The 26078-nt window shown below is 57.1% G+C and overlaps 2 protein-coding genes across 2 annotated transcripts; one reads left to right on the forward strand and one right to left on the reverse strand.

Moving 5' to 3' along the window:
• Positions 1–1200: 1200 nt before the first annotated feature.
• Positions 1201–18552, forward strand: LOC111142498 (proline dehydrogenase 1, mitochondrial). The gene is made up of 13 exons (XM_022495715.1): positions 1201–1461; positions 6834–6868; positions 7369–7518; positions 9030–9094; positions 9261–9377; positions 9832–9911; positions 11091–11172; positions 11842–11934; positions 12029–12175; positions 13018–13193; positions 14331–14429; positions 17779–17867; positions 17942–18552. The coding sequence occupies exons 1-13, from the start codon at positions 1304–1306 to the stop codon at positions 18127–18129; spliced, it is 1479 nt and encodes a 492-aa protein (XP_022351423.1). The 5' UTR covers positions 1201–1303; the 3' UTR covers positions 18130–18552.
• Positions 18553–19171: 619 nt separating this feature from the next.
• Positions 19172–24345, reverse strand: LOC111142467 (DiGeorge syndrome critical region gene 6 like). Its single transcript, XM_022495641.1, has 5 exons — positions 24189–24345; positions 23949–24109; positions 21111–21211; positions 20195–20335; positions 19172–19712 (listed from the first exon to the last, which is right to left on the reverse strand). Exons 1-5 carry the CDS (start codon positions 24296–24298, stop codon positions 19629–19631), a joined length of 597 nt encoding a protein of 198 aa, XP_022351349.1. The 5' UTR covers positions 24299–24345; the 3' UTR covers positions 19172–19628.
• Positions 24346–26078: the final 1733 nt, after the last annotated feature.

Raw genomic sequence — 26078 nt, forward strand, 5'->3', positions numbered from 1 at the left:
TGAAGGTATTTGATTTGCTCATACTTCTTTTTAGACAAGGGATTGTTCCCAAAAGGGGTTCTGTTATCCATTGGGTTTGGCAGACCTCAGGCTTTTTCTGTCTCAGAACTAAGCCTGGGGGACAGTGGACACACAGGAATTCCCAGATGTGCTCTCCCATCAGCCTTCGCTTCCAGCCTCAGAGGACTCCACTGTCCTCATTCCTTCCTGCCCTGGCTATCCCAGTGCAGGGGCTCTGTGCAACCTCTGTGTCTTGGCAAGCCCCCCACTCTGGATCTAAGTTAGCAGACATCTCCCACCCATCACGCCCTCACCCCTGTTCTGAATCACTTTGTGGAGGTGACTTTCTTCTTCGAGGTTCCTCCCCTACTGGGATATAAGCTCCTTATCTGTTTTGTTTAGCCTACCAGGCACAAAGCAGCGGCTCAGGACTTGGAATGAATGACAGCAGAAATTGGGGATGTGGCAAAACGTGATTGGAGGAGAAAGCTGAGTGATTTATGAGCAGCTGTCTTCCTCAGGGGCACGTCCACTCGAGCTGTGGGTTCGCTGTGGCCCTAGATGATGGTACTGAATCCCCAACTGGTCCTACAGTGGGCTCCCATCTCCCAGACTCCGTAGATGCTCACCTGACTTATTGTTAGCCCAGGGCTCACTCCAGCTGAAGTTAGACTCCTTCTGAATTTAGCCTGTGCTCCTCTGCTCGGCAACCACTGGAGGGCCGGCCCCTTGCCAGGCACTGTTTTAGGGACTTGGAATAAGCAGTGAACAAAACATTGAAAAATCTGGGTGCTCGCCTGCTAGGAAGCTGTATCAAATTCTCCTCCCATCCAGCATAACCCGCTGAGGTGTGGATACAAAGAATGTTATGATGAACACATGCACTGAGATTCCCAGAGAGACCTGCTATTCATTTCTTTATCCACCGAGTGATGGTCAGACACCCGCTGGGTGCTGCTGGGGTCACCTGTGAGCATGCAGGGCAGGGAGGTGAGTGGCCGTTGGCGGGGCTGGGGGGCATGCCCTGGGACCTCTTCCTCCACGAGGAGTGGATTGACAGTAGCTACAGACTGAGAAACGAGCTGCTGCCAGTGGTGTCCACTGCTAAACCAAGGCCGGGAGTCGAGTTTGGCCCAGGGGAGAGTGTGCCTAGGTTTTATGGTTGGAGCAAAAGGGGTGGGGGAAGCAAGTTGTCCTGCTGGGGACAGGGGAGGCCGGGCAGCCAGGACAGCCCTCTCCTTCTGCCTTTCAGCTGCTCCATCTCGCCAGGAGACTTCTGGGGCAAAGGCTGTTCGAAAAGCTGATGAAGATGACCTTCTATGGGCAGTTCGTGGCCGGCGAGGACCAGGAGTCCATCCGCCCCCTGATCCGGCACAACAGGGCATTTGGAGTGGGCTCCATCCTGGACTATGGGGTGGAGGAGGATCTGAGCCCCGAGGAGGCTGAGCGCAAGGAGATGGAGTAAGGCGCACCTGGGCCTCTGGTCGTTACCCTGAGGCATCCTGAGGCCAGCTGGGGCTGGGCTGGGAGAAGGCTCCCCCCAAGGCTGGGAGAGCTTGGTCAGCCTGCTCATCAGTGGCCTGCCTGGGCTCTGCCCAGGGTCCTGGCAGTTTTGTGCTGTGAGAATGACAGCTCTGGGCTTTCACAAAAGGCCTCCTGTGCACAAGGCTGGAGGAGGGGCAGGGACTGGGGAAGGCAAACCACAGTCCAGGGCCAGATGTGGCCTACCTGCCTGGTTTTGTGCAGTCTGCAAGCTGAGGTGGGGTGTTACTTTTTTTTTTTTTTTTTAATGGTTGAAACAAAGCAAGAATAATATTTTGTGATACGTGAAAAGTATTTGAAATTCAAATCACTTTGGCTCTAGAGGGGCAGAGTTGAGTAGCTATGGCAGGTGCCATATGGCCCGCAAGGCTGAAGATAGATGCTGCCTGAGCATTTATGAAAGATGTTTGCTGACTCTGGCCTAGGAGGGGCTCTGGCTTCCTGTTGTGCTAAAGCATCTCTTCAGAGGGAGTGCTGACCTGCTGAACAGGGGCCTTGCCTAGCTCCTTTCTGTCTTCTTCTTCTTCTTTTTTTTTTTTTTAATTTTCTTTCATTTCTTAATTTTCTTTTATTCTATTTTTAAAGATTTTATTTATTTATTTGACAGTGAGTGAGCACAAGCAAGGGGAACAGCAGGCAGAGGGAGAGGGAGAAGCAGGCTCCCCGCCGAGCAAGGACCCTGATGTGGGACTCAATCCCAGGGCCCTGGGATTATGACCCGAGCTGAAGGCAGACGCTTAACCATCTGAGCCACCCAGGCACCCCACCCCCCCTTTTAAAGACTATTTTTTTTTAAGACTTTATTTATTTATTAGAGAGAGAGCATGAGCCGGGGAGGGGGTGTGCAGAGGGAGAGGGAGAAGCAGACTCCCCACTGAGGAGGGAGCCCAATGTAGGGCTCTATCCCAGGACCTTGGGATCATGACCTGAGCCAAAGGCAGGTCCTTAATCAACTGAGCCACCCCGGCACCCCTTCTGGAAGGGTTTTCTAATCAGAGGGTGGGCTCTGCCTGATGAGTGTGGAGCCTGGCAGGCCTGGTGTGTACCCAGGGGTCCCAGAAGGGAATGGCAGCCAGGAGCAGTGTGGCAGGCTGACCGCGGGTCTCCTCCTGAGGTCACCAACTTGCTGTAGGACCTGTTCTCTGTGCAGTGAGCATGGGGACAGATAGGTACCTCCCTGACTGACCCTCTGGGCCACAGAACAAAATTAGAGAACGAGGCCACCCTCTGCTTCCTGGAGAGGTGGCCGCACAGGTGATCCAGGCAAGACCAGCCCTTCCTCTTTGCAAAATGCCCATTTCTATGCTGGTACTTGCACCCCTCCATGTCAGGCGTTTGCTTGCATTTGGGGCCCTTAGTTCTGAGAGCAGCTGTGCCTGATCACGTGAGGCTTGGGACAAGCCTGCTGAGTAACCTGTCCTGTCTCAGGCTGGGGTGTTTGCTCTGGCTTGGGGACAAGAGAGGCCGGGAGTAAGGAGAAAGGCATCACATGAGGCTCCTGCCCTGGGAACGGAATGTGCAAGCAGCAGCAGCAGCAGCAGCAGCAGCAGCGGATTGGCCTGGGGAGCCCAGCCCCTGCCTCACCATTTGCTGTCTTAAAGGCGGGGTTCTTCAGCTTGGCACCCCTCTGTGTACTCCTTGTGGGGCTGCAGCCTTCAGTGGGGCTGCCTGTTGAATGAGTAATGAGCTCTCTGTCCCTGCTGTGTCTGGGTTGAGGGCTGAGTGGTTTCACAGTGGGATTTTCTCCCTCTGGTAGGAAGGCTCCTTTCCCAGGGCAATCCGGCTGGCTGGCTGCCTGTTCTGCGGGGGGAACATGGGGAGGTGGGCCGGCCTTGCCCTATCATGGAGCCAAGGAGCCTGTGGCCCAGGGCGACCCTGATGTTTGTGCCTCTGATGCTGTAAGGATCCCCACTTGATGGACTTTGGGATGTGAATGTTGGCCTCTCCCATCCTAACATGGGGACCACCATCCGTCATTGGTGACAGGTGTCAGAGACTCATGCCTGGCTCTGCTGCCAGGTGGTCCAGTGCCTTTGGAGAGCTGTACTGTCAAACTGCCTGGCTTACTGGGTGTTCTCGTTCTGGAGTGGCTCCGAACCATGCAGTCCCCATCCACACAACCCCCATGTGGAGCATTGCTTCTGTGCCCTGGTTGGGCAGGGGGCAGAGGTCTGTCTTGATAGTCTTGTCTCGAGGCCCATAGACCCTGCTCTGGGGAGTGATAGAGAGGCCACCACCCCAAGTTAAGGCCATAGGAGTTGGGGAAGGGAGGGCACAGGTGGCATTGGGCCTGCCCTGGACATGACCATGCGAGGCACAGAGATGATGGACTTGTCTGAACGCACAGGGTGCCCAGTAGCCTTCCCAAGGGTCTGAGTAGGGGGCCCAGGAAGCAGGAGGTGGGAGGCTGTAAGTGCTGGACAAAGAGAGTAGCCATCTAGGGCTGGGGTGGGAAGATGTTTCCCAGAACACCTGCTAGAAGGCAGAGGACCGGGCCCTGGCTCTAGAAGAGCCCCACAGAATCTCCCCAGCAGGCTGAGAGCTGTGGGGAACAGGGGCTAGGGTATCTCCCGATGATTGGCTGTGAGAAGGACCCCCAGGGACAGTGTGGACTGGAGGTGTGTCTATTGTGGCTCTGCAGACCCAGGGCTAGCTGGGGGTAGAGCCCCAGGGCACTGGCAGCTCTCCCCGGGGCTGGTGGTGCAGGGTGCACAGAGCACCTGAGTGCTGCCTGGAGTCAGGGTCTTGGGGGGCCAGGGAGGTAGGTGTGCAGATGAAAAGGAGCCCCACTGCACTTCTCTACGCTTCTCTCCCTCCGGTCACCTGCATTCCCCAGCGGAGACCCAGAGAGGGCTCTCCTCACTTTTTGCTTTTGTTCTAAAAAGCATCCGACCAACACATCCCCCAGTGTAGCGGGTGGAGCTTGAAGGCGGCCAGGGGGATGGACGGTCAGGCCTTCCTGCCACCTGTCGCCTGGGCCGCTGGGGTTCACCCTCCTCTGCGCTCTGCCCCTGGGCGCGTTCTCTTCCCTCTTCCACATCCTGGGCTTCGCAAGTGTGTGTGTGTGCACAGTTGCGAGTTTCCCCGCTGGTGACGTGACCCTTCTCCCCTCCACTGCGCCTGGCAGCCGCCATCTTAGTCTTCTCGTGACCCACCCTTCAGGCCCGGTTGAGAGTGTGGCCCGGATCCTTGCTGGTGCCATCTGCTTGGAGACAGGCCACTGCCCTCTGACCACACGGCAAGGTGGCCAACCCGGTTCTCCTGCTCAGTCCACTGCTGAAGTGCTTCCTGTCTGGTCTGTGCCCGGGAGGCTCACGGATGGAAGCAGCTGCAGCCTCTGCTTTCCTGCCGCTGGGCCTGCTGGCAGCGAGGAAGGGAGTGGCCCGTGCTCCCTTGTGCCTTTGGAGCCTGGCTGGGCTTGGAGGGCGGGCAGGCCAGTGCTGGGCCACTGGGGGCCTTTTAGATAATGATTTCCCATGTGAATGGAATGCGGTCCTGCCTACAAGGCAGGAACCTTGGAGACGAATACCTGTGTTTCTCTGAGCCATGGGCTGTGTGGTTCCAAAGATGATGGGGCCCGAGTCATGCTTCTGCCTGCTTGTACCTGGGCCAACAGCCTGGGGCTGTTCTTATGGGGCACCTTGTTCCCGGTGGGGATGTTGTTGCATGGGGCCGACCTCTCCCTCATGTTATAGAGTCAAATGTTGTCACACAGTGACACCTCACCCTCTTCTCTTCTAAGCATCAAGCACGTGTGTCTAGCTGGCATGAAATGGCTCCTGTTCCCCATCCCCAGGTTGGGGCCTTACGGGCTGTGCAGCAGGGTGTGGGGGGGGCCTCCGCCCCTGGAGTCCTGGGTCCCGATCTGGGGCATCCTGGCTCAGAGTTGCCAGGTATAGGCACTGGGGTCACGCAAGAGCCAGGGTCCAAAGGGAGGGCTCCCAGGAGGGTGGCCAGCTGCCCCCGATTTGCTGTAGGAGCAGGGAGGTCAAAAGCTGCCTCGGTTGGCTCTTTGACTTGACTTGAGGCCACTGCAGGTGTGGTTATCTCTTAGCAGCATTGCTAGCTTTACCTCTGTCTCAAGTGGGTCGGTGGGGTGGGCGGGAATAGGTCTCCTTTTCCTGTGAAGTATGAGCAGAGCCTCAGGGATCCCAGGGTCTGAGCCTCTGGGAGGTCACTGGATAGCCACAGGGCTTTGGCTGAGCTCTTTCTGTGGGAACTGACTTAAGAGCCTTTAAATACAAAGTCAGATGACGGATGAAGCCCCTCGAATGCCACCCCCCAGGCCTAGGTAAGAGTGATGGTGAGCAGCTCCTTCCTCTGGGTGGGCTTAGCCTGGGACATTTGCTGTCCCAGACGGTAGGTCTGCTGAAGGGTGGGCAGTGTCCACTGTGATTCTGGCAGGGGTCCAGGATCGGGGTGCCGTAGGGCAGGGGCAGGCCTGATGGGGGTAGTGAGGGCACAGCTGAGGGACTGCAGGGAGGCCAGGGTGGCTGGGCTGAGCCTGAGTTCTGGGCAGAGGAGCCATGGTCTCAGGCTGGCCTACTGTCCTGTCCTCATGAAGGTGGGGGGTGTTATTTGGGTATGATGGGAGGGCTTGCATTTTAAAAGAAAAATTCTGGTTGTTGCTTGGAAGATACACTGGAGGGGCAAGAATGAAGAAGGGGGCTGGCAGGTACTGGCCAGAGGTGGAGCTAGCTGTGGGCCCACCCAGGCAGGAGTCCAGAGCCGGGCCTAGGGCTCCTGGCAGTTGGAGGGGCCTGGATGTAGGGGGCATAGAGCAAAACGAGGAGCCTTGATCCTCACCTTTGGGAATTTTGTGCACTGGTGGTTCCTCGGGTCCATTCCTTCTCAGTCCTGGCTGGCCCTGAGGCTCTGTCTTTCTTTGAGAAGGAATGCCACCACAGCTAGCTTTCTTCAAGCACCTGTTCCATGCCTTGGGCTGTCAGCTGGCTGTACTCACTCCTTACCTACCCACGAGGAATCTGAGGCTTCTCCAGAGTGTAGGGCTTGGAGGCCCGGTGGGTCTGTGAGGCTGCTGCCCCACCCTGCTCAGGGGAGGTGACCCTGCAGGCCTGGGGTGGGTGTGTGGGGAGGAAGGTGGGGCACGTGAGTCACTCTTACCTGCCTGGGCTAACCCAGCCCTTCTCCTCCAGCCCTCCTTGTTAGGTCAGTTTCAGGGCTCAGCCTCTGGCTTCCTCTCACCCCCACCTGCTCAGAGGGAACCCGTGCTTGTCACTTGCAGCCTGAGGTGGCGTGACCCACCCTCACCCTCTTCTTCCTTCCCACAGGTCCTGTACGTCAGCTGTAGAGAGGGAGGGCAGTGGTGAGTAAGAGGAGGTTGCTCAGGACCAAATACTCTCTCTACTTGTCCCCTTCCCTGTTCCCAACCTCTCCCTGGGAGACCTTGGTTCAAGGGCACAGGCGAGACTGGGGGCTGAGGCTTCTCCCTGCGTGCACGTGGCTTCTCCCTGTACGCACCCAGGCTGTTGCCCTGAATCTGCTGACATCCTCAGGATGCTCCCAGGGGTCCTGGTCCCCTTGGTCCTTGGGGGGTCTGGCCTCTGCCCTTTTGGCCAGGTTTGCCATGTGACTAGGGCTCAGTTGGGGAGAAGGAACGGTGAGCATAGAAGCAGGGAGTGATGGGCAACACGGTGCAGGGAGGCCACATGGCCGCCAAGGAGCCAGTCCCCAGGGCAGGGGGCTGGGGGCCATCAGCAGGTCCTGCTAGAGGCCGGGGAAGCCCTGTGTTTGCCCAGAGTTGGGCGGGACCGAGAGCACTGCATGCAGCCCATGTGTGCTCAGGCCACATGCCTGCCCCTCCAGGTACAAGTAAGAGAGAGAAGCAGTACCAGGCCCACCCGGCCTTTGGAGACCGCAGGGACGGAGTCATCAGTGCCCGCACCTACTTCTATGCCAACGAAGCCAAGTGTGACAGCCACATGGAGACGTTCTTGGCCTGCATCGAAGCTGCAGGTGGGGCCCCGCTCTCTGCTGGCTGGACACCTGCCAGGGAGGGCTGACCCCCCATGTGTGGAGGTGCTGATGGCTGAAAGTGAGGCCAGCCTGGAGCACTCACCTGGGGCTTCCCCTCTGGGTGGCCTAGACAGTCATGGGGATGACTGTGGGTGACACTGGGGAAGCCGTAGGCTAGGCTACAGTCATACCGGGGTCACGCCTGAGTCCAGCCCTGTCCAAGGAGCCCGGCACCCCCTGCCTCTTCCCGGACACCAGTGCCTGGATGGGAACCTCAGGAAGGCTGTCAGCCAGCTGAGCCACCTTCCGTCTGGGTCAGGGGCTCGAGCCTAGCCACATGTGGCACTTGGGTTTGCCAGTGGCAGCATTGTTCCAGGAGCTGGTGCCGGGGAGGACTCCTTCCCCAACCCTGCCCCCGCCTCTGGGAGGGGAGCTTGCCCAAGGAGGCGAGTCAGGTGGGCATGCCCCAGCCCCACTGCATGGCCCCAGCAGCCCTTCCGTCAGTGGGCTCCATACCTTCTGAATGTTGGAATGGGTGGGAGTGAGTGGTGCTCAGAAGCGCCCTTGTGCGAGCGGGGCTGGGGAGACGCCGGGTGGTCAGGCAGAGACTTGGCCGTGCGGGTGGGTCCAGAGCAGGGGGGCGCCTCCTTCCTCTGTGCCTGCTCTACCTAAAGCATACATCAGAGAAGTGAAGACGGGTCATGGGTTTCTGGAAGGGAGAAGAGAGGCAAGTGTGGTTGAACACCCTCTGTGTCCACCCTCTATTCTGCTGGGTGGTTCTGGGTTCGGTGAACCTTAGGGCTCCCCCCAGCCCCATGGGCAGCCTGGGGGGATGGTATCATGGGAGAGGATTTGAGGCAGGGGCAGAATGACCCAGTCTTGTTGGCTCCTTTGTCCGCTGGCTTCCAGGATCCATGTGGCTAACCAACCCTGCCAAGTTGCCTGTTCCAGCCTCTGAGGTGGGGTGCGCCCATGTATTTATGGGCTCAGTAGGAACATCGTCATTCTGCCTATAAGTGGTTAGGCAGCCAGCCCAGGATACTTGGCCACTTGGGCTCTCCCCTCATGTTCAAGGCCGGGTGGGGGGTGGTGGTGGCTGGGAGGGGCCCCTGGTGCCCCCCAACCTTAGCCTGAGCTGGCTGAGCTCCCACTAGGGCTGCTTCTGGGGAGGGTAAGAAGGCCTATCCAGGAAGCGCGGCTGTTGTGGACATGGCCACAGCCCCTGCTAGGGCCGGGTGGGGAAGGGAAGAGTGATCTGCTGAGGCCTTGGCACCGTTAGCAGTCTGACCACTGGATCATTCAAGGCACCGTCGTGGTCTTGGGACCCATCTGGAAGGGAGACCCAGTACTGTGTATGTGGTAGCTGACTGGTAGGAAGGGGGCCATGCCCAGCCATTCGCAGTCCGTCACCTGTCTGGTGAGAGCTAACTCTTGAGGGGCTCGGATGCTGGGCCCAAGCTCCTGGTCCTCCCCATCCCCCTCTAGAGCCGTAATGGTGTGGCTTCTTACAGGCCAAGCCAGTGAGGACGGCTTCTCAGCCATCAAGCTCACTGCACTGGGGAGACCTCAGTTTCTGGTAAGTGCCAGAAACTTCCACCCACAGAATTGGTTTAAGAACTTGGGGGTGCTGGGAGCCGGGCACATAGGTAGAACTGGGAGGGGGCCCAGGAGCTCTGTGGGGGTCTTGGGGGGTGGGAAGCTGGGCATGTGCTGGAGACGATGGCTCAGGCCTGCACTCGTAGCTGCAGTTCTCAGATGTGCTGACCAAGTGGAGACGATTCTTTCACCAAATGGCTGCAGAACAGGGGAAGGCTGGCGTGGCTGCCGTGGATACGAAGTTGGAGGTGGCTGCATTACAGGTGGGACAGCCTTGCCCTGGTGGGTGTGAGTGGGTGGGCACTGTCGGGGCTGAGGGGATGAGGGGAGCCCTGCCCAGGAAGGACTGGCCAGGTAGTGTTTGAGGTGGGTTTCCAGAGGCCTGTAGCATGCCCTGTTTGCCCGCCCACCGCTGGGGGCTGCTGGGAAGGAATCTGAACAGAGGCTGAGGACATGCTGGGTGGGAGGATTCGGGGAGAAGGGTTTGCCTTTCAGAGTACTGCAGAGCTGTTGGTCCAGGGAGGGGCACCAGGAATGGGTAAGAATAGACCTGTCTGTGAGGCAGGAACACCCAGACTGTATCCTGTTCACATTAACGGTGTAATAAAGTCAAAAGAGCAACAGAGATGTATGGAGGTTGGGGTGGGGGTGGGTAGGAAATGTTAGTGAATGGGTCTGGGGTGGGTTCATGGGCCTGGCAACTCCTTACTTCCCAAGGAAAGTGTGGCCAAGATGGGCATCGCATCCAGGACGGAGATTAAGAACTGGTTCACTGCAGAGACCCTGGGCGTGTCTGGGTAAGAGTGGGCCCTGAGCCAGGAATTTGGGAGTATCTGCCCTGATTCAGCCATGGTTCCAGCAGAGCCCCAATGGTTTCTCCCAGTCCTGGTTGCCCTCCTGAAGAGCATGGGCCTGGGGTGATAATGCCGAGGGACCTTTTCCCTGAGACGCACAGGAGTTGACCAGGGAGCCTGGAGTCCACGGGACTGGGGCTGCAGCTAGCCCGGGGCTAGTCCAGACTATAGCTGGGTAGGAGTTGCCTGAACTAGCAGGGTTGCTCACAGAATTGCTTGGGTTGTGAGTAAGGGTGCCACACTCGGCCCTCCCCGGGACCCACATGGTAAGCTGGCAGAAGGTCGGGGCAGCTGAGATCCTACAGGGGCCCACACTTCATCCTGAGGGGTCTGGAAGCTGGGACTGAGATCACCAGGGCCCTTAGGGTGGTAGCAGCTGTCCCCTTACATTCAGGGTCTGTCTCCTTCCTGGCCTCCCATGTTTGGCTCTTTCCCAAGCCTGACATAGCCCATGGTGTTCTCCGTGTTCAACCCTGTTTTTTTTTTTTTTTTTTTTTTTTTTAAAGATTTTATTTATTTATTTAATAGGGAGAGACACAGCCAGAGAGGGAACACAGGCAAGGGGAGTGGGAGAGAGAGAAGCAGGGTTCCCGCTGAGCAGAGAGCCTGATGCGGGGCTCGATCCCAGGACCCTGGGATCATGACCTGAGGTGAAGGTAGGCGCTTAATGACTGAGCCAGGTGCCCAGGTGCCCCTCATCGCTGTTTTTTATTTTTTTTAAAAAATATTTTATTTATTTATTTGAGAGAGATCACAAGTAGGCAGAGAGGCAGGCAGAGAAAGAGAGGAGGAAGCAGGCTCCCTGCTGAGCAGAGAGCCCAATGTGGGGCTCGATCCCAGGACCCTGAGATCATGACCTGAGCCGAAGGCAGAGGCTTAACCCGCTGAGCCACACAGGCACCCCTAACGCTGGGTTTTTAATAGCTGTTGCTGCCCCTGTGCAAGAAGGTTCTTGTTTTGGTTTCCACTTTGGTTTCCATTTTTATCTGTCTTAAAACTCAACACCGAGGCGGGTTTTGTGGGGGTTGGGCTTGGGGAGCTCTTTTAAGACATGGGCTGGTTTGGGAACTGGGCCCCCCAACAGATCCTAGTGCCCCTGAGCTGATGCAGCTTCTCCCACAGCACCGTGGACCTGTTGGACTGGAGCAGCCTCATCGACAGCAGGACCGAGCTCTCCAAGCACCTGGTGGTCCCGAATATGCAGGTGACTGACCACGCCTCACTCCTGAGCCCTGTCTCATTGCGGTGCAGAGCTGAGAAGGGAAATGTTCCCTGTCCCTTACCCTGGGGGGTAGCTGCCAGGGACCCAGCTGGCTGAGACCAGTGTCCTTCCTGGCCGCACAACACCCCTGTAGTCCAGAGGAAGAGGCCAGATCCCCGAGTGCCCCGCATGGGGGACAGAGGACCCCATCATCTGTCCTTGCATGCTGGGTCATCCCAAACCTCGGTGGCCTGAAATGGCGATAATCCTGTTATCCTCCATCACAGTCGTGAACTGATGAGCTGGCTGGTTCTAGCTCAGGGTTTCCCTTGCCATTCTCAGAGGGCGGTGGGAGCTGGGGTCATTGTGGAGGGGTCCCACTATGGGAACAGATACCTTGGGTGCAGGCCTGACCTGGGGCAGTTAGCCCTGTGAGTCAGAGGGTGCTGGCTGGCAGGTTCTGGGGTACCATGGTGCCAGGTGGCCTCAGGGAAGGGCACAGATGAGGGAAGGGGTGGGGATGAGGGGCCTTGCTGGTCCTGGGGGCCATGCCCTGGGTATTGGCGGGGCCCTGCATACATGGGCAGGAGGGTGCCCTGGGGCAGGGGGTGTGGTGGCTTTGAGAGGTGGGAGCTTGGAGCCCTGCTGTGGCCTGACTCCATGCTGCCCCAGACAGGACAGCTGGAACCACTGCTGTCGCGATTCACCACGGAGGAAGAGCAGCAGATGACGAGGATGCTGCAAAGGATGGACATCTTGGCCAAGGTCGAGGGCCCTGGGATGTGCACAGAGCGCGGGGTGGGGAACCTGTCTCACCTGACCCCAGTCAAACCCTCTGTCGGACCCCTGTGCCTCTCAGAGAGCCACCGAGATGGGCGTGCGGCTGATGGTGGACGCCGAGCAGACCTACTTCCAGCCGGCCATCAGCCGCCTGACGCTGGCAATGCAGCGCAAGTTCAATGTGGGGAAGCCACTCATCTTCAACACGTATCAGTGCTACCTCAAGGTACAGCCCCTGCCCGCCATCTCCCTGCCAGCCCTCGGCTGGGGGGATGCCCCTTGTCTAAGTCCCATGCTGGTGTGGGGAGAGGCCTCTACCTGAGTGCGACTGACTCTGAGCAGGAAGAAAGGCCCAGGGCCCTGTCCCCAGCTGTGTACCAGCCCCTTCTCTGGGACCTGGATCCCAGAATGGGTGTCCGAGGGGTAAGGGGAAGGTGAAGGAGCCTTTTTACAGTCTGCTTGATGTGCCTTAAGCCCCAGATTTTGAAGGCCTCACAAGTCACTGTTCTTTGCTGCCATTCTTTTACTTTGGGTCCCATCGGATAGATGAAAGCTCTGGTCCCCTCCCTATAAAAAGACTTGCTCAGAATTTTGCATGTACCGGAGGCTTCTGGGTGGGATTGCTGAGCACAGACCTAGCCTGGGTTGCTCTGGGACCAGGCAGGTCTTTGGAAGACATGGTGTGGGATGGGTGTCAAGGCTGTGGGGGGGGGCGGGGATGTGGGTGGGTGGGTGGGTCCAGGCAGGTGCCCATAGCATGCAGCACCCCTGCCCTTGAGTCGGTCCAGGGAGACTCTCGAGTGCACCGTGGCTGCTGGCATGTTATCTTTCCCCCAACAGGGTTGTCCTAGGCTGCACAGAAGAATCCCCATTTCTAAGAAACCGATCAAGGGGCCTTCCTCATCCCTGCTTGTCTCCCGGCTCCCCTAAGCACCCATAGGTCAGGTGGCTGCTGCTGGCCCCGGTGTCCCACGGTGACTGTACCCTGCGAGCACCTGGGCCTCAGCGGACACAGGCTGGAGAGGGCCTCATCCTGGTTATCCTCAGCTGTTGGCCCCGGTCCCACAGGATGCCTATGACAACATCACCCTGGATGTGGAGCTGGCTCGCCGCGAGGGCTGGTGTTTTGGGGCCAAGCTGGTGCGGGGGGCATATATGGCCCAGGAGCGGAGCCGCGCTGCAGAGATTGGCTATGAGGACCCCATCCACCCTACGTATGAGGCCACCAATGCCATGTACCACAGGTGCGCCAGCCCTCCTTGGCCCTTAGGGCCCCATGGCTTCCTGGGCGGGGGAATGAGAAAGCAGGGCAGGGGTGCTGGTGATGACCCCACATGACGCCCATCTGGAGGGGGAGCAGCCCTGCACATCAGAAGCCTCTGCAGGAGTGAGACCTATGCTTGAGACCAGAACTGATGAGCTTCTCTGCTTTTTAATTTACTGTTTCTTTTTTGGATCCCCTGCTTTTGTTCTTCCCTTTTCCAAAACTGTCAAAGTACATTTTTAGCACAGAAAAGCCTACCGAATAAAACTAAACTGGCCCAGTTCCCCCAGCCAGCTCTTGTTGACACTTAGGACAAGGGAGGGATATGCCCTGAGTGGCCCTCCTGACTTGTATACAGCCCATTTGCTTTTCCTGTTATGCATCGGGGTAATCCAGACATCCTGTGTCTGCTTTCATTCTGTTTGTGTGGCTGACATGCCATGCAGCAGGGACCGGCCGGGCCTGTGCCTTCACTCTAGGAGGTTGTGTGTGCTGCAAATTCGGACCCCGAGCGTCTGCCTGGCTCCTGCTTCCTCCCTGGTGGGGCCCTCTACTTTCCCAGAGCTTCCGCAGCTGCCATGTGCGCTCACATCAGCTTTGGCATCATGCATTTAGCCCCGTGGCCCTTGCTTTTCTACGAGACACCCACCAGGATCCTCCCGTGTCTGCGTGCAGGCCCACGGTGTTAACCCAACAGCTAGCAGCGTGCCCCTCCGGGTCATTACAGTGGTGGCCTATGGCACACCTGGCCCCCGAGTGCTCACAGGGACATAGCCATGGCACATTCCTAGCAGTGGGGTTGTTGGGCCCGAGGATGTGCACCGTGGCTGTCAGATGGTAGCACCCTCACACTGTGCGTGGCGGGAGGGCCCCCCAATCCCTTGTGGACTCCTACCCAGAAGCAAAGCTGCAGGTGTCAGGTGTCTGGGCCCCTGTCAAATGTGTCCATCCCTGGGTGCTGCTCACATTGTCTCTCGTACCTGCGAGGTGCTGAGGAATGACAAGTGCAGCCTTGGTCCCACTGCTGTGGCCACGCTTGGGAGGGGCGGGCTCGCCAGATGGCCCTGGGCCTGCCTGCGGCCTCTGCAGGTGGGGGCTCACGTGGCACTCCCCTCAGGTGCCTCAACTATATCCTGGAGGAGCTGAAGCACAACACCAGGGCCAAAGTGATGGTGGCCTCCCACAATGAGGACACAGTCCACTTCACGCTGAGCAGGTAGGCACCCCCCTCCAGCTGTCTGGTGCTCCCCGGTGGGGGAGGGGCCCGGGAAGCAGGAGTGCTGGCTTCAGTGTCCTGCAGGAGCCTGCCTCCCACGCCCCCCGCTGGGTGTTGGCGCTGCAGTGGCAAAAAGGCTATTTGCAGTTCCTCTGGTTTATAAAATTAATACCTGACGTATTAGAGTTGCAAAGTCGAAACTGAAATTTCATTAGGTGATGTAAACAGCTTACTGAAATGCACAAATACGGCGTGTAACGTCCGCACCCCTCGGGGGACCTCTGGCACGTCACCTTGTTTCTAAATAATTTCTCTCACTGCTTTAAACTGCATCTGGAATTTAATATAGTCTGTTTTCTCTTCAAACGCCTGTCCTGTGGAGCAAAACTCTGGTAGAACCCATACAAGTCAGATAGAGAAATAAGGTGAAGTAAATTCTTAAGTGTCCCAGTGTCATACCCTGTTTTCGTGTGTTCTGTCTCAACCAAAGCAGCACCACATGGGGGGTTCTAGCCCCGATTGCCACCTTCCTGGGCTTGAGGCCCCACAGAACGCACAGCAGCCCCGGTCTGCTTTTCCCAGGTGAAGAGCAGGGCGCCCAAGGCCTGTGGCCAAGCTGGGCTCCGGGCAGGAGGACAGAGGAGCAGCCAGGGTGGGGCACTGCCTGACGAGCTGACTCTGGTTGCCCCCCACCCAGGCAGTGATGACGCACTGGTTCTCAGCTTATGAGGGCTCTGCTTTTCCACAGCCCGAAACTGCAGCCAGAAACCTTGACTTCTAATGCACAGCAGTCATGGCCATCAGGCTGGGGATGAGAGTGCCGAGGCCACCCGGACCGAGGTCCCTCTACCCCCACCCGTCCTCCGGCCCAGAGTCCCTGCCAGGGTCAGGTCTGACTGCTTCCGTAGGGTGGGTGGGGAGGCAGAGTGGAGTCCCAGCTGGATAGGACTGTTCTGCCTTCTTCGCTCCATCCCTAGGCCCTTCCCAGGTGCTCATTTCCTGCCTCAGCTGCCCCATCCTTGTCATTGGATGTCAGAGGGCTAGGGGCACCATTTGTGCTCAGCGCAAAAGAAAAAAAGTTTTTTTAGGTCTAGGCTGACTTTTAAAACAAACACCTGGTAAAGTTATAACTCTTAAAACCTGGTTTTCCCTTAGACATAAAAATATTACTGTGATGGAAACCTGATCAAAGCTTGAACCCTCAGGCACCAGGGTCCTCCACGAGACGGTGTACACAAAGAGCATCCCCGCACCCCTGGCCCGGCACTTGGGGACCTGCACCTCTGCACAGTGCCAGGCCCCTGTGTGGCTCAGTGGTATGGGAGGTGGTGCCCTCTTAGATTTCTGTTATGAACTCAGCAGGCTCTGCTAGGCCACTCGCATTTAATGGAGGGATCATGGGTGGTCCACTCAGACCCCAGCTACACAGAGGGCAGTGGAACCCTGAAAGCTGTAACCTGTCCCCAGGAAGGCTTCCTTCTTCCTGTCTTTTGAATGTTCCTGCCCAGGACATGTCTTCGCAGAGGCAGCCTCCTGCCTTGACCATGTCATCCCGCCTCCCCCTGGACTGCCAGCTGAGCATGCTGTCCTTTCCTAGCCTCCTAGGCCCAGGCCAGGCTCCACAGATGCCACTATCATGGGTCTCTGATGCCACATCAGGGATCTCAGTCTGACAGCCTGGGTCAGCCCTGACCACGTGGCAAAGCAACCCAAACAGTGTATTCTGAACAACAGTGTATTCTGTGGGCCAGCAGTGTGAGCTGGGCTCAGCTGGGGCTGCTTTTGCTGGCCTTGCCTGGGCTCTTTCTTGCATTTGTGGTCAGCTGAGGCCTGACTGGACCAAAATGGCTCCCCCTGTTGGCAGGGGCAGCAAAGGGGGACTGTATCACGTGGCCAGTTTCCAATAGGCCAGCCCAGGCTTTGCCATATGGTGGCCTCAGGCTTTCAGAAGCCCTGGAGAGGGCAAGGCTCTGCCCACATCACATTTGCTATTGTCCTGTTGGCCAAAGGAACTCAGGGGGCAGCCTAGACAGCAAGTGGCAAGCCCCCACCTGCTGGGAGAAGCTGCAGTCACATGGCACAAGTATGGCCAGGGGTCAGCAGCCATCACTGCGGGAGCCACCGGAAGGTCCCCACCACCAGTAGTCAGGTGGGCAGCAATATGGTGGCAGCTGTGCTCTAACAGGGTTCACGTTCACATTCCAGTGAGGACCAAAGATTCTTAAACGGGAGACCAGGGCAGCATGGTGGAGATTGTGGCCTGCTTTACACTGGGTGCTCCCCTGCCGCCCAACGTCGGAGCGAGACTCTGCGGGAAGGAGGAAAAGGGCTTGTGGGATGTTCCTCATGCCAGGGTGAGGTGTTCTCAGTGGTCCAAGAGCCAGGGGCCTGAGACAGTGAGAAGAGGGGGACCCTGGAGACAGCGAAGCACACTCATGGCCGATGGCCTGGGTGTGTGTGTGAGGATGACCCAGGCTAACACGCCCCTGGAAGGAGGTGGAAAGACGAGGGCGGGTTCCAGAGCGCTGGTGCAGATATGTGGAGTCTGGACATGTGGATACAGGAAGCTGGAGGTAAAAATGTGGGAATCCTCAGCACACCCTGGGAATTTCTGTAAGATCCTACGAGGGGGCATGTGAGGACAGGAGGGGATGCTGGACAGGGTTGGGGGCCACCCACCCCAACATCTGAGCAGCACTAACAGAAACATGAGCCTCATCTATTCTAAATGTTCCATTAGCCACACAAAAAAAGATAAAGTTAATTTCAGTAATACCCTTCAGCTAGCTCAGTATACTCAAAATGTTACCTATATTCAGCATTTCAGAAAAATAATGCATTCTTTTTTCCAGTTTTCAAAATTCCATGTGTGTGGGATACTTACAGCCCCTCTCAGTTTAGGCAAGCTGACTTCTAAAGACTCTGTGGTCACCAGTGGCACCATCCTGCTCTATGGGACAGAGCAGCCAGCACGAGGAGGACAAGAGACCGGGTCGGGCTGAGGGACTGAGGATGTGGCTCTGAAGCAGAGGGGCTCAAAAAGGGGCAGGGGAGGGCCTCTGAGAGCCTCCCCAGGCCACCCCTTGGGGCAGGCTTGCCTCGCTGGGTCAGGGTACCAGAACAGAGGTCAGGGCAGAAGAGAGGGAAGGGGGAGAAAGTGTAGTGGGAGGGGGAAGAGGGAACTTGGTGGCCATGGGCTGAGGTGGGAAGAGGGCTGATAACTTGGTTTGGGCAGCACGCAGTCTACACCCATGCCCGTACTGCAGGGGATGGAGGCTGTAGTATATGCATGAGGACCAGGTGGCTGGTGGCGGGGAGGGGGCTCACCTGCCACGTTGTCTGTCTGCAGGATGGAGGAGCTGGGCTTGTACCCTGCGGATCGCCAGGTGTACTTCGGACAGCTCTTGGGCATGTGTGACCAGATCAGCTTCCCACTGGGTGAGCTAGGTCTTCCTGGGGAGCAGGGCTGGGGATGTCTGGGGCCGGGACTCACTGCTTGCGCCCGTGTACAGGCCAGGCGGGCTTTCCCGTGTACAAGTACGTGCCCTATGGCCCTGTGATGGAGGTGCTGCCCTACTTGTCCCGCCGTGCCATGGAGAACAGCGGTGTTATGAAGGGCGCCCGGCAGGAGCGAAAGCTGCTGTGGCAGGAGCTCAAGCGGAGGGTCCGCACAGGCAGCCTCTTCCACCGTCCAGCCTAGAATTCATGGGCAACCATCGTCATCAACCTTCACACTTGGCCTCCAGCCCTGGCCTGGGAGGGGCTCTGGGCGGCCCCAGGCCATTGCCACTGCTATAGCCCAACCCCAACCTCACATGGACTCACTTTTCATGCCTTGACTGAGACCTGCTGGAAGTGGGGCCTCAGGGCTCCTCTGGCCCCAGCTCTGGATGTGGGTGCTCAAGCTGTGTCTGATGCCTGCTGGAGCCACCGTGAACTGTTAGGACCTGCCTTTCAGCAAGTGGGCGCGACCCCCATCTCTGCCTGCCCCCATGACCTTGGACCTGAAGTACCACCTTCTGCCAGGATTCATCCAACCCACGCTCCTCCGAGCCCCACAGGCGGGCAGTCGCCAGGCTGGGAAAGACAGCCTTGTCAATAAACCACTACTTCTGCGGCCCTTAACTTTATGCCTGCAGTGCCCTCTCCCTTGCACCGTCGTGTGGGGTCAGCAGCAAAGATGGAGTGACTCTGATGGCTCTGCCTCCCTGGCACCATGTGTCCCTGGGGACCAGGCCCACCGCGGGTGGGGGGACCCACCAATCCCTCCCTTCAGGCTGTATCACAGGTTTGGCTCTGTGGGGTGCTAGACACTCCCACCCCTCAACTCCAAAACCCAAGATGACAGGAGGGTCCCTGGGCTTGGACCAGTGCAGACAGGATGCTCCTAGGGGTGGGCTTGGTGCTTCTCTACCTGGTGATTATCTCCCTCAGACTCTTCCAACTGTTCAGACCAGAGCAGACTCATGGCTGCCTGCCCCCATGTCCAACCTCCCAGAGCGGACTAGATGTGGTCCTAGTGTCCTGGGGCTTACCCTTGGGGGAATGTGGCATGGCTGAGCCTGCAGCTCCATGAGGGAGCCCCAGAGGGGGTGCCCCTGGGAGAAGCCTCCATGACAAAGGGGGTGGGGTGGAGCACATCTGCTGTTTCCTCCCCATAAGCTACAAGGTGAGTGCCCTAGTTGGGCCCCGGTCATGGCAGATATCAAAGAGCTAGCACACAAGTGACACACAGGCCACGCTGAGGTACCTTTATTTCTCTCGGCCTCACAGGACTTGGCGCTTGGAGTGTCTCCCACTTAGTTTGGAGGCTGCACCTGCCAGGGAAGGGGCTAAGACCAGAACATGGGGCATGGCGATGGTGGGTATGTGGCCAGTGGAGTGAGAAGGTGCTAGGACCTCCAGCCCCACTCTCCCCTGACTCCGGAGCGGCCAGCCAGCAGAATGGACCCACTCTTCCTTTACCACACCATCCTAGCTCTGGACCAAAAAAAAAAAAAAAAGGTGGATGGCAGGTGCAGCCAGGGTCCACCTGGCCTCTCCTCAGAGGGTCGACCCCTCCTGCAGGCAGCTGGGAAGGTGGTGGCCAGGTGTTGGGAAGATAAGTCCCACTCAGCTTTGTGCTGCCTGCGATGACAGGAACAGGGCTGTCTTCTCAGCCATGATGGGCGGCAGGTGACTGGTGGAGAGCCCTGCTGGTCACAAGGCTGTCTTCCCCACCTGGCAGCCCCTCTGCTGCAGCTTCCTGATGAGCTCCAACAGGTTCATCTGTAGTGTCAGCTCCTAGGACGCAGAAGGGCTGCTGTGACACCAGAATGCCACCCGGTATCTCCTGTCCTGGCAAAAGCCCCCTTTTCCCTGGGGCCCAGAGGCAGATACTGGCGCCTACAGAGTGCCAGGAAGTGAACCTGTCAGTGATTCCTGGCCATGGCTTGCCAGAAAGGCACAGAAGCGGGGATGTCAGCCTGCAACAGGGCCCACAGGTACCCTGGGTCGGTGCACACAGAGGTGTACGCAGGGGCGGAGCACATGAGGGCCCTGTGAGCAGCAGGCCTGGGGAAGGTGGGCAGTACCCCCACAGCCAGTTGGCTTGCCCTCTTATGGGCAGAGGCAGTGTGCCCTGCCTTACTAATTCTTCCCTCCTCCCCTCTCCTCACACACTCTGGGGCTGGCTCCCCAGGGGCCAGTGGTAAAACCCCAGAGGGAACTGGGCCTTTGGGAACCAGCACCCCCTGGGCTGGGTCAGGCAGGCCTGAGAGACTGACCTGTGGGTTGGTGGTCACATAGAAGCCAGCAACCCCAGCCTTCTCCAGTGTGCTCTGCTGGTCTGCTACCTTCCTGTCCAGCTCTAGGACAATCTTCTGGTCCATTGCTCGCTGCTCCTCACGGATCCGGTGTTCCACTGCCTGCACAGTGAGGGCGGCTCAGCCCCCTGCCCATCGCACACTACCTCAAACACACACTGGTCGCCTGCCACTTCCTCCAACCGTTCCACACTCCCAGTGGCTCCAAGACCACTGATGGTGCCCTTACTGCATGCAGGTTGCTCCCTTCTTGGCTAAATGAACCCTGCAGAAGAGCTCAGCTGCCCTACCTGGAATGGTCTCCTTTCCAGGACCCCCAGCCAGGTGTCCTCCCATTGCTGGGCCAGGCCTTGCCCAGCAAGGACTGCTCGGGACCACCATGAGCTGGCCAGATGCCAGGTAACTTCTGCTTACCATCAAGTTGCCAACTGTCTCTGGGCCTTTATACATGTTCCCTCCCCACTGGGGCCATCCGCTGATCCCAGCTCGGTACCTCTTCCCTGTGCACCCTGGCTCCAGGCTGCTTGGGACCCTGTATAAGCCTTTCTATGCACCCCCACCACCCATAGCTTCTTGCTTACATATGGGTCTCCTGGTTGTCCTGAGCAACCTGGGAGCAGACTGGGTCTCTGTTGGCTGGCCCCACCATCCCACCATTGCCCTGAACAGGCCCAGCCCTTAAAGAGCTATGGTCTTGGGACGCAGAGGAATCACACTCTCTACCTGATCCTGCCACATCCCAACCCCCACAGCAAAGAGCCACATTTGGGGACTCATCAGGCCTCCAATGGACCACCCAAGTTGAGGCCCAGAGCAGCTCTCTACCACAGCCCAGTCAGCACAGCCCAGGTGATACCCACCCGGCCCACACCCCTACCTCCAGCTCACGCTGCTGAGCTGCCTGGAGCACGGGCAAGTTGTGGGGTCGGCAGGCCTGCTGGGCTTCTTGGTGCTTCTGTCGCAGCGCCTGCCTGAGCACTAGGAGGAGATGAGACCAGAGAAGTCCAGCAGGTGGTGGGGGTGAGGTGGAGGGGGGCAGGAAGGGAACAGTTCTCACCTCAGCACCTACCCTGGCTGTCCCACCATGGGGCAGCCAGGCCAAGGTGCAGAGGTGAAGCCCTGCCTGATGACCCAGCCTGCCTGAAGCTCTATAATAGAAACGGGGTGGAGTTTGGGGGGATGTCTAATCCCCTGGCTCACTCAGTCTTGCCCTCACCCAGGGCAGGGCCTTTCTCCAGCAGTGAGGGTCCAGGGGACTCTTCTGGAGGGTGCAAGGCAACTGAGGAGGGTGAGACAAGGCAGGCTGGCCAGGGCTGTAGCCAGTGCTCAGAAGACCAAGAGGAGTGGGAGACTGTAGTCCAGAGGCTTCTGGGTTCAGATTGCCATAGGCCAGCAGTCCTGGGTGTGAGCTGCCCATCACCCATGCGACATTCACTGAGATGTCCGGGAGACGACCTAGGCAAAGTCTGGAAAAGGACTCCTCTGTGGAGATAAACATAGATCACCCACAGGAGAACAAGAACTACTCACTGACAGCAAGACAGTAAGTGACCATGGCTGCCTGCGTTTGGCAGAGACTCAAGCACAGGCAGAAGAAGTGGGAAAGTGGGAAGTAGGAAAGCTTTACGGTGGCCAAAGGGGAAGGTGCATCCTGATGGGAGGCTGCTGGAGAAGCTGGAGGGGGGCCGAGGCAGGGAAAGAAGAAGAAAAGATGACCCTAGACACCTTCTTATACCAGAAAGCAAGGAGGTACTCCAAGAATGATAGGGGCACATCAAAAGGATAGAGGTGGCAGCCCAAGAGCTCTCCCACTGACCAAATGTGGCCCGGTTTGAACATTACAAAGAATAATGAGCTATATTCTTTGGACTTGTGACTATATGCATCCCACACCTCACCAGAAATACTTACAAAGACAGCCATTCTCACGGCAGGAAAAAAGGTAATACCAATTCTATAAACAAAGCAAAACAAAACAAAACAAAACAAAACTCTTCTAGAAAACAGAAGAGAACACTTCCCCAACTCACTCCATGAATCCAGCCTTACCCTAATATCCCATTCAAAGACATTAAAAGAAACTACAAATCAATGTCCATTATGAACATAGAGGCACAAATTCTTAACAAGAGTTTAGCAAATCAAATCCAGCATAAACAAAAAGGGTAATGCATCCTGACCAAATGGGATTTATCCCAGGAGTGCAGTTCATCCCAGGAATTACCAAATGAGTGTAAGTGACCAGAGTTAACCAAAAAGCCATGTGCCCATCTCCAGAGATGCAGAAAAGGGGATGCAACAGAACCCAATGTCCACTCCTGAAACACTAGTTTTTGCCACAAATGTTTAAGCTGCTTATCATTGTGTCTTGACCTGCTGTCCAGTTTACAGGAAACACAGAGGATGGAGAAACGGTTAAACGACAGCATGAGGAAGCAATGTGGCGGATCCAGAATGGGCACATTCTACAGTTAGAGTGCCCCAGACTCTTCAAAAACTCAATACCATAGTGAATGGGACTATTCCAGAAGCACAGAGACCAAAGTAACCAACGGCAATGCATAAACCCACACTGGCCTCACGAAGCGAGTTTATGACAAGTTGGACAATGTGACAGTGGACTGAAGGTCAGAAGACACCCTGGAATGGTTAAGTTTTCAGGATGCTATTCACCGGGCTCACATGGGAGAGTGTTCTTGATCTAGAGCACTGGTTCTCAATCCTGGGCCAAGGTTGATCACCAAGGATGCATGAAGAGAGTTCTGTTTGTCACTGGGGGAATACACCACTGTCAACTAGTGGGTAGAAGCCAGGGATGCTGGCTAAACGGCCTGCAATGCACAAGACACTGTCTTACCATTAAGACTTGTTCAGCCACAAATAACAATGCTGCAGTTGAAATCCTCAGTCTGGAGAGATGCTGAAAACTCAAGGTGAAGCCCTACAGGGTTACATATATTTAGGGGTTATTAAGGCTTGGGCAAAATGTTAATTACTGAATCTGGCTGGAGAGGATACAGGTATACACTACTCTTTCAACTTAGCTAAATGTTTTAACTTTTTTTTTAAAAAATAAATAAGTTGGGTGAAAACAAAATAACAAAGGTGGGAAACTGATGGGGCAGGGAGAGATGCCCAACACACCTTGGAGGAAGATACTCCCAGAGACCCCTGAGTAGGGATGCCTAGGCGGGGCTAAGGCTCAGGAGGCTTTGGCTTAGGGTGTGGTTCGGGTCCCAAGGGTGCCACAGGGCATAGTGCAGGGAAACTCAATGAGCAGGTGGTGGTGTGGCTCTCTGCGCTGCCGAAGGGGAACTCACCCTAAAGGGCACGGCAGAGCTGTCAATACTTTGGGATATCATTGGGGGCGGTCAACCTCTACCGCTGACCGCCACTACCGGGGATCTGTCGGTGGACTGACCAGGCAGGGAGGCCTTGGGCCTTCCTGCTTGGAGGAGGGTGGAGACACAGGAAAGTCCGGGCAGGGAGTGTCTGGATATTATGATAACAAGGGGCTGTGCAACTGAAAAAAATTTAACTGCCTCAACCCCTTTGTCACACACACAAAAAAACCGCTAGCAGTCTCCGAGCCCTTGACCTGGTCAATTGTAGGGACATCATCTGAGCGACACCCAGGTTAGGGCTCGGCCTGCACAGAGACCGAGAGCTAAACTCCCGGGGGAAATGCGTGCGTCGTCCCGCCGCCCCCGCGCACCTCGGTGCTCATTCTGCAGCCGCAGGCGCTGGTTGTACAGGCTCTTCTCGGTGAGGTGCTGGATCTCCAGCAGTCCCTGCACGATCTCGAACACGGTGCCGTCGAGAAGCGCCAGAGCCAGGTCGCTGAGCGTGGTGTATGACAGGCGCTGCTGGAAGGAGCTGCGGGCAGAGGGGCGCGGTGAGCGAGGGCGGGACCCAGGGCCATTTCAGCCGCCCGCTCCGCCCCGCGGCCGCACACCTGGGCAGCTCTTTCACGAGGCTCTGCAACGCAGACAGCAGCTGGTAGTGCCGTTCCTGCTGCCGGGCCCCATCTACCGCCTCCTCAAAGGCGCCGGTGTAGCGCTCCATAGTGCCCCAGCCCGCCAGCCGCCGGCCGGAGCAAGGCGAATCCCCTCTGCGTCAGTTCCTAGGGCGGCGCGTCCCGCCCACTTTACGTCCGGCTGGAACGCGATGCGTCCCGCCCCCTTTTACGACAGTTAAAGCTCGGCGCCGCCACTCTCTTCACTTTCCAGAACGCGGCTCTCTCCGCCCCTTTCCCGAGGTTCCTTGGAGGGTCTTTCATTATCCCCGCCTTTAACTGTGCCGTTTTGCCTTCGCGACTTCAGAGGCGGAACACCACAGCCTGGAAATCGCGAGATCTCAAGGAAGCCCGCCCTGCCCTCACAGACTCCTGTGCAGACTCCTGTCCTGGGAGGGAAAAGGGGATTGGGAGGGGCCTCGTCCTGTGCTTGCGCCTGCTGGGGCGCCGGGTGGCCACTGCTGTCGCAACCTCCCGTTTGCTTTTTCCAAAAAGCGCTTGAGTCACTGATCCCCGAGCTCCGCCAATACAAGCGGTATGACCTTGAGCCATTTTCGTCACCTTCAGGCCTCGGTCTCCTTGTTTTCCATTCACTGGACATTTGTCTGTGTTAGGTTTCCAGAGAGCCCCTCACCCCAAACACACACACACCTGCGCGGGGTCTGGGAGCTCCAGCAGCAGCGGCACCTGCGATCTGGAGGAAGCGCCTGGCTTCGACGGTGATTGATCCCCGCTGCCTTTCCCAACCCCAGCACCTTCCGGGAGGATGCCGTTCCCCGCCTCACCTGTGCCTCCATCAGTGTTGTGAACATGTCAAAGAAAACGTGGCCCAGTGTCTCAGTCCGGCCTTGAAATAAGTTTCCTGGAATCCACAATCACGGGTTTTCATAAACCACAAAAATCTATAAACCAAAGTTTGCATTGCTGAATGTCTTGCTGGGCTCATGGGGCCGGGGGATTCGCGCCTTGGAGAACGAGCATTGTGTCTTCCTCATCTCAGCGGGTGGAGGGTGTTCAGTGCTGCCAAAAATTGGGACGGGGCTGCTGTATAGCGAAATGTAAAAGGAGGTAGACTCCTGAAGAAGACAACCAGAAAGAAGGTTTGTGTGGCTAACTGAGGCAAACGAATCCAACTGGCCATGGACAGAATGCCCAGACCTCTGGAGAAGAGGGCATGCTTACCCCCTGGGGGCTCTGTAGGGTCAGGGCCAAGGAGAGGAGTCAGCCTAACTTAGGTCATTCCCCAGGATGATCCCTTGATGAAGACTCGTTGACGAAATTTTGGGCACGCTCCTCTGAGTGCTCTTCTGACTAGGCCTGGTGCTTGATGATGTGGGAAACAAAGGCAGACGAAAATTAAGTTTCCTTACTACTTACAGCCTATCGACAAGTCCTTGAAACAGGCAGAGTGACAGAGGGACTCAACTGCCTCAATATTAATATTTTGCTAAGGGCAAAAAGCAATCCTAACCCAATCCTCCCTCTGCCCCGCCCCGGGATCCTGTAAGTCAACTTAACATACAAAAGTTCCTTTAGAAATTTCCTTTATCTCTAAATCCCCACCCCCACCCAGGTACGTGTTGGCCCCAGCGAATGGCCTGATACACATCTGAAGGGTCTTATGACTAAGGTTTTATTAGACGGTAATAAATGACATTTTCCCAATGATAGCTGGCCCCCTCAAGGTCCTGGAAACCTTGCTTCCAAGTTCCTTACAGACTTAACGCTATCCCTAACCTCCTCCCCATTTGAAAGTATATAATGGGCCACTCCTCGTGACCCTAGTGCAGCTCTTTCTGCCTACGGGTCCTGCCCCCATGCTTTAATAAA

The sequence above is a fragment of the Enhydra lutris genome, unplaced genomic scaffold (genome assembly GCF_002288905.1).
Source record: "Enhydra lutris kenyoni isolate GAN:26980312 unplaced genomic scaffold, ASM228890v2 scaffoldscaffold8, whole genome shotgun sequence".
Taxonomy (NCBI): domain Eukaryota; kingdom Metazoa; phylum Chordata; class Mammalia; order Carnivora; family Mustelidae; genus Enhydra; species Enhydra lutris.

What these genes read in the sequence shown, in the direction of transcription:
- LOC111142498 (XM_022495715.1), top strand. Translation starts at nt 1,304, where the DNA reads ATGAAGATGACCTTCTATGGGCAGTTCGTGGCCGGCGAGGACCAGGAG. An exon ending in TGGTGGTCCCGAATATGCAG is followed by an intron (nt 11,173 to 11,841) that starts GTGACTGACCAC and finishes ATGCTGCCCCAG; the next exon opens with ACAGGACAGCTGGAACCACT. An exon ending in CCAGATCAGCTTCCCACTGG is followed by an intron (nt 17,868 to 17,941) that starts GTGAGCTAGGTC and finishes GCCCGTGTACAG; the next exon opens with GCCAGGCGGGCTTTCCCGTG.
- LOC111142467 (XM_022495641.1), bottom strand. Translation starts at nt 24,298, where the DNA reads ATGGAGCGCTACACCGGCGCCTTTGAGGAGGCGGTAGATGGGGCCCGG. An exon ending in CTCAGCAGCGTGAGCTGGAG is followed by an intron (nt 20,336 to 21,110) that starts GTAGGGGTGTGG and finishes CTCACTGTGCAG; the next exon opens with GCAGTGGAACACCGGATCCG. An exon ending in ATGTGACCACCAACCCACAG is followed by an intron (nt 19,713 to 20,194) that starts GTCAGTCTCTCA and finishes TCTGCGTCCTAG; the next exon opens with GAGCTGACACTACAGATGAA.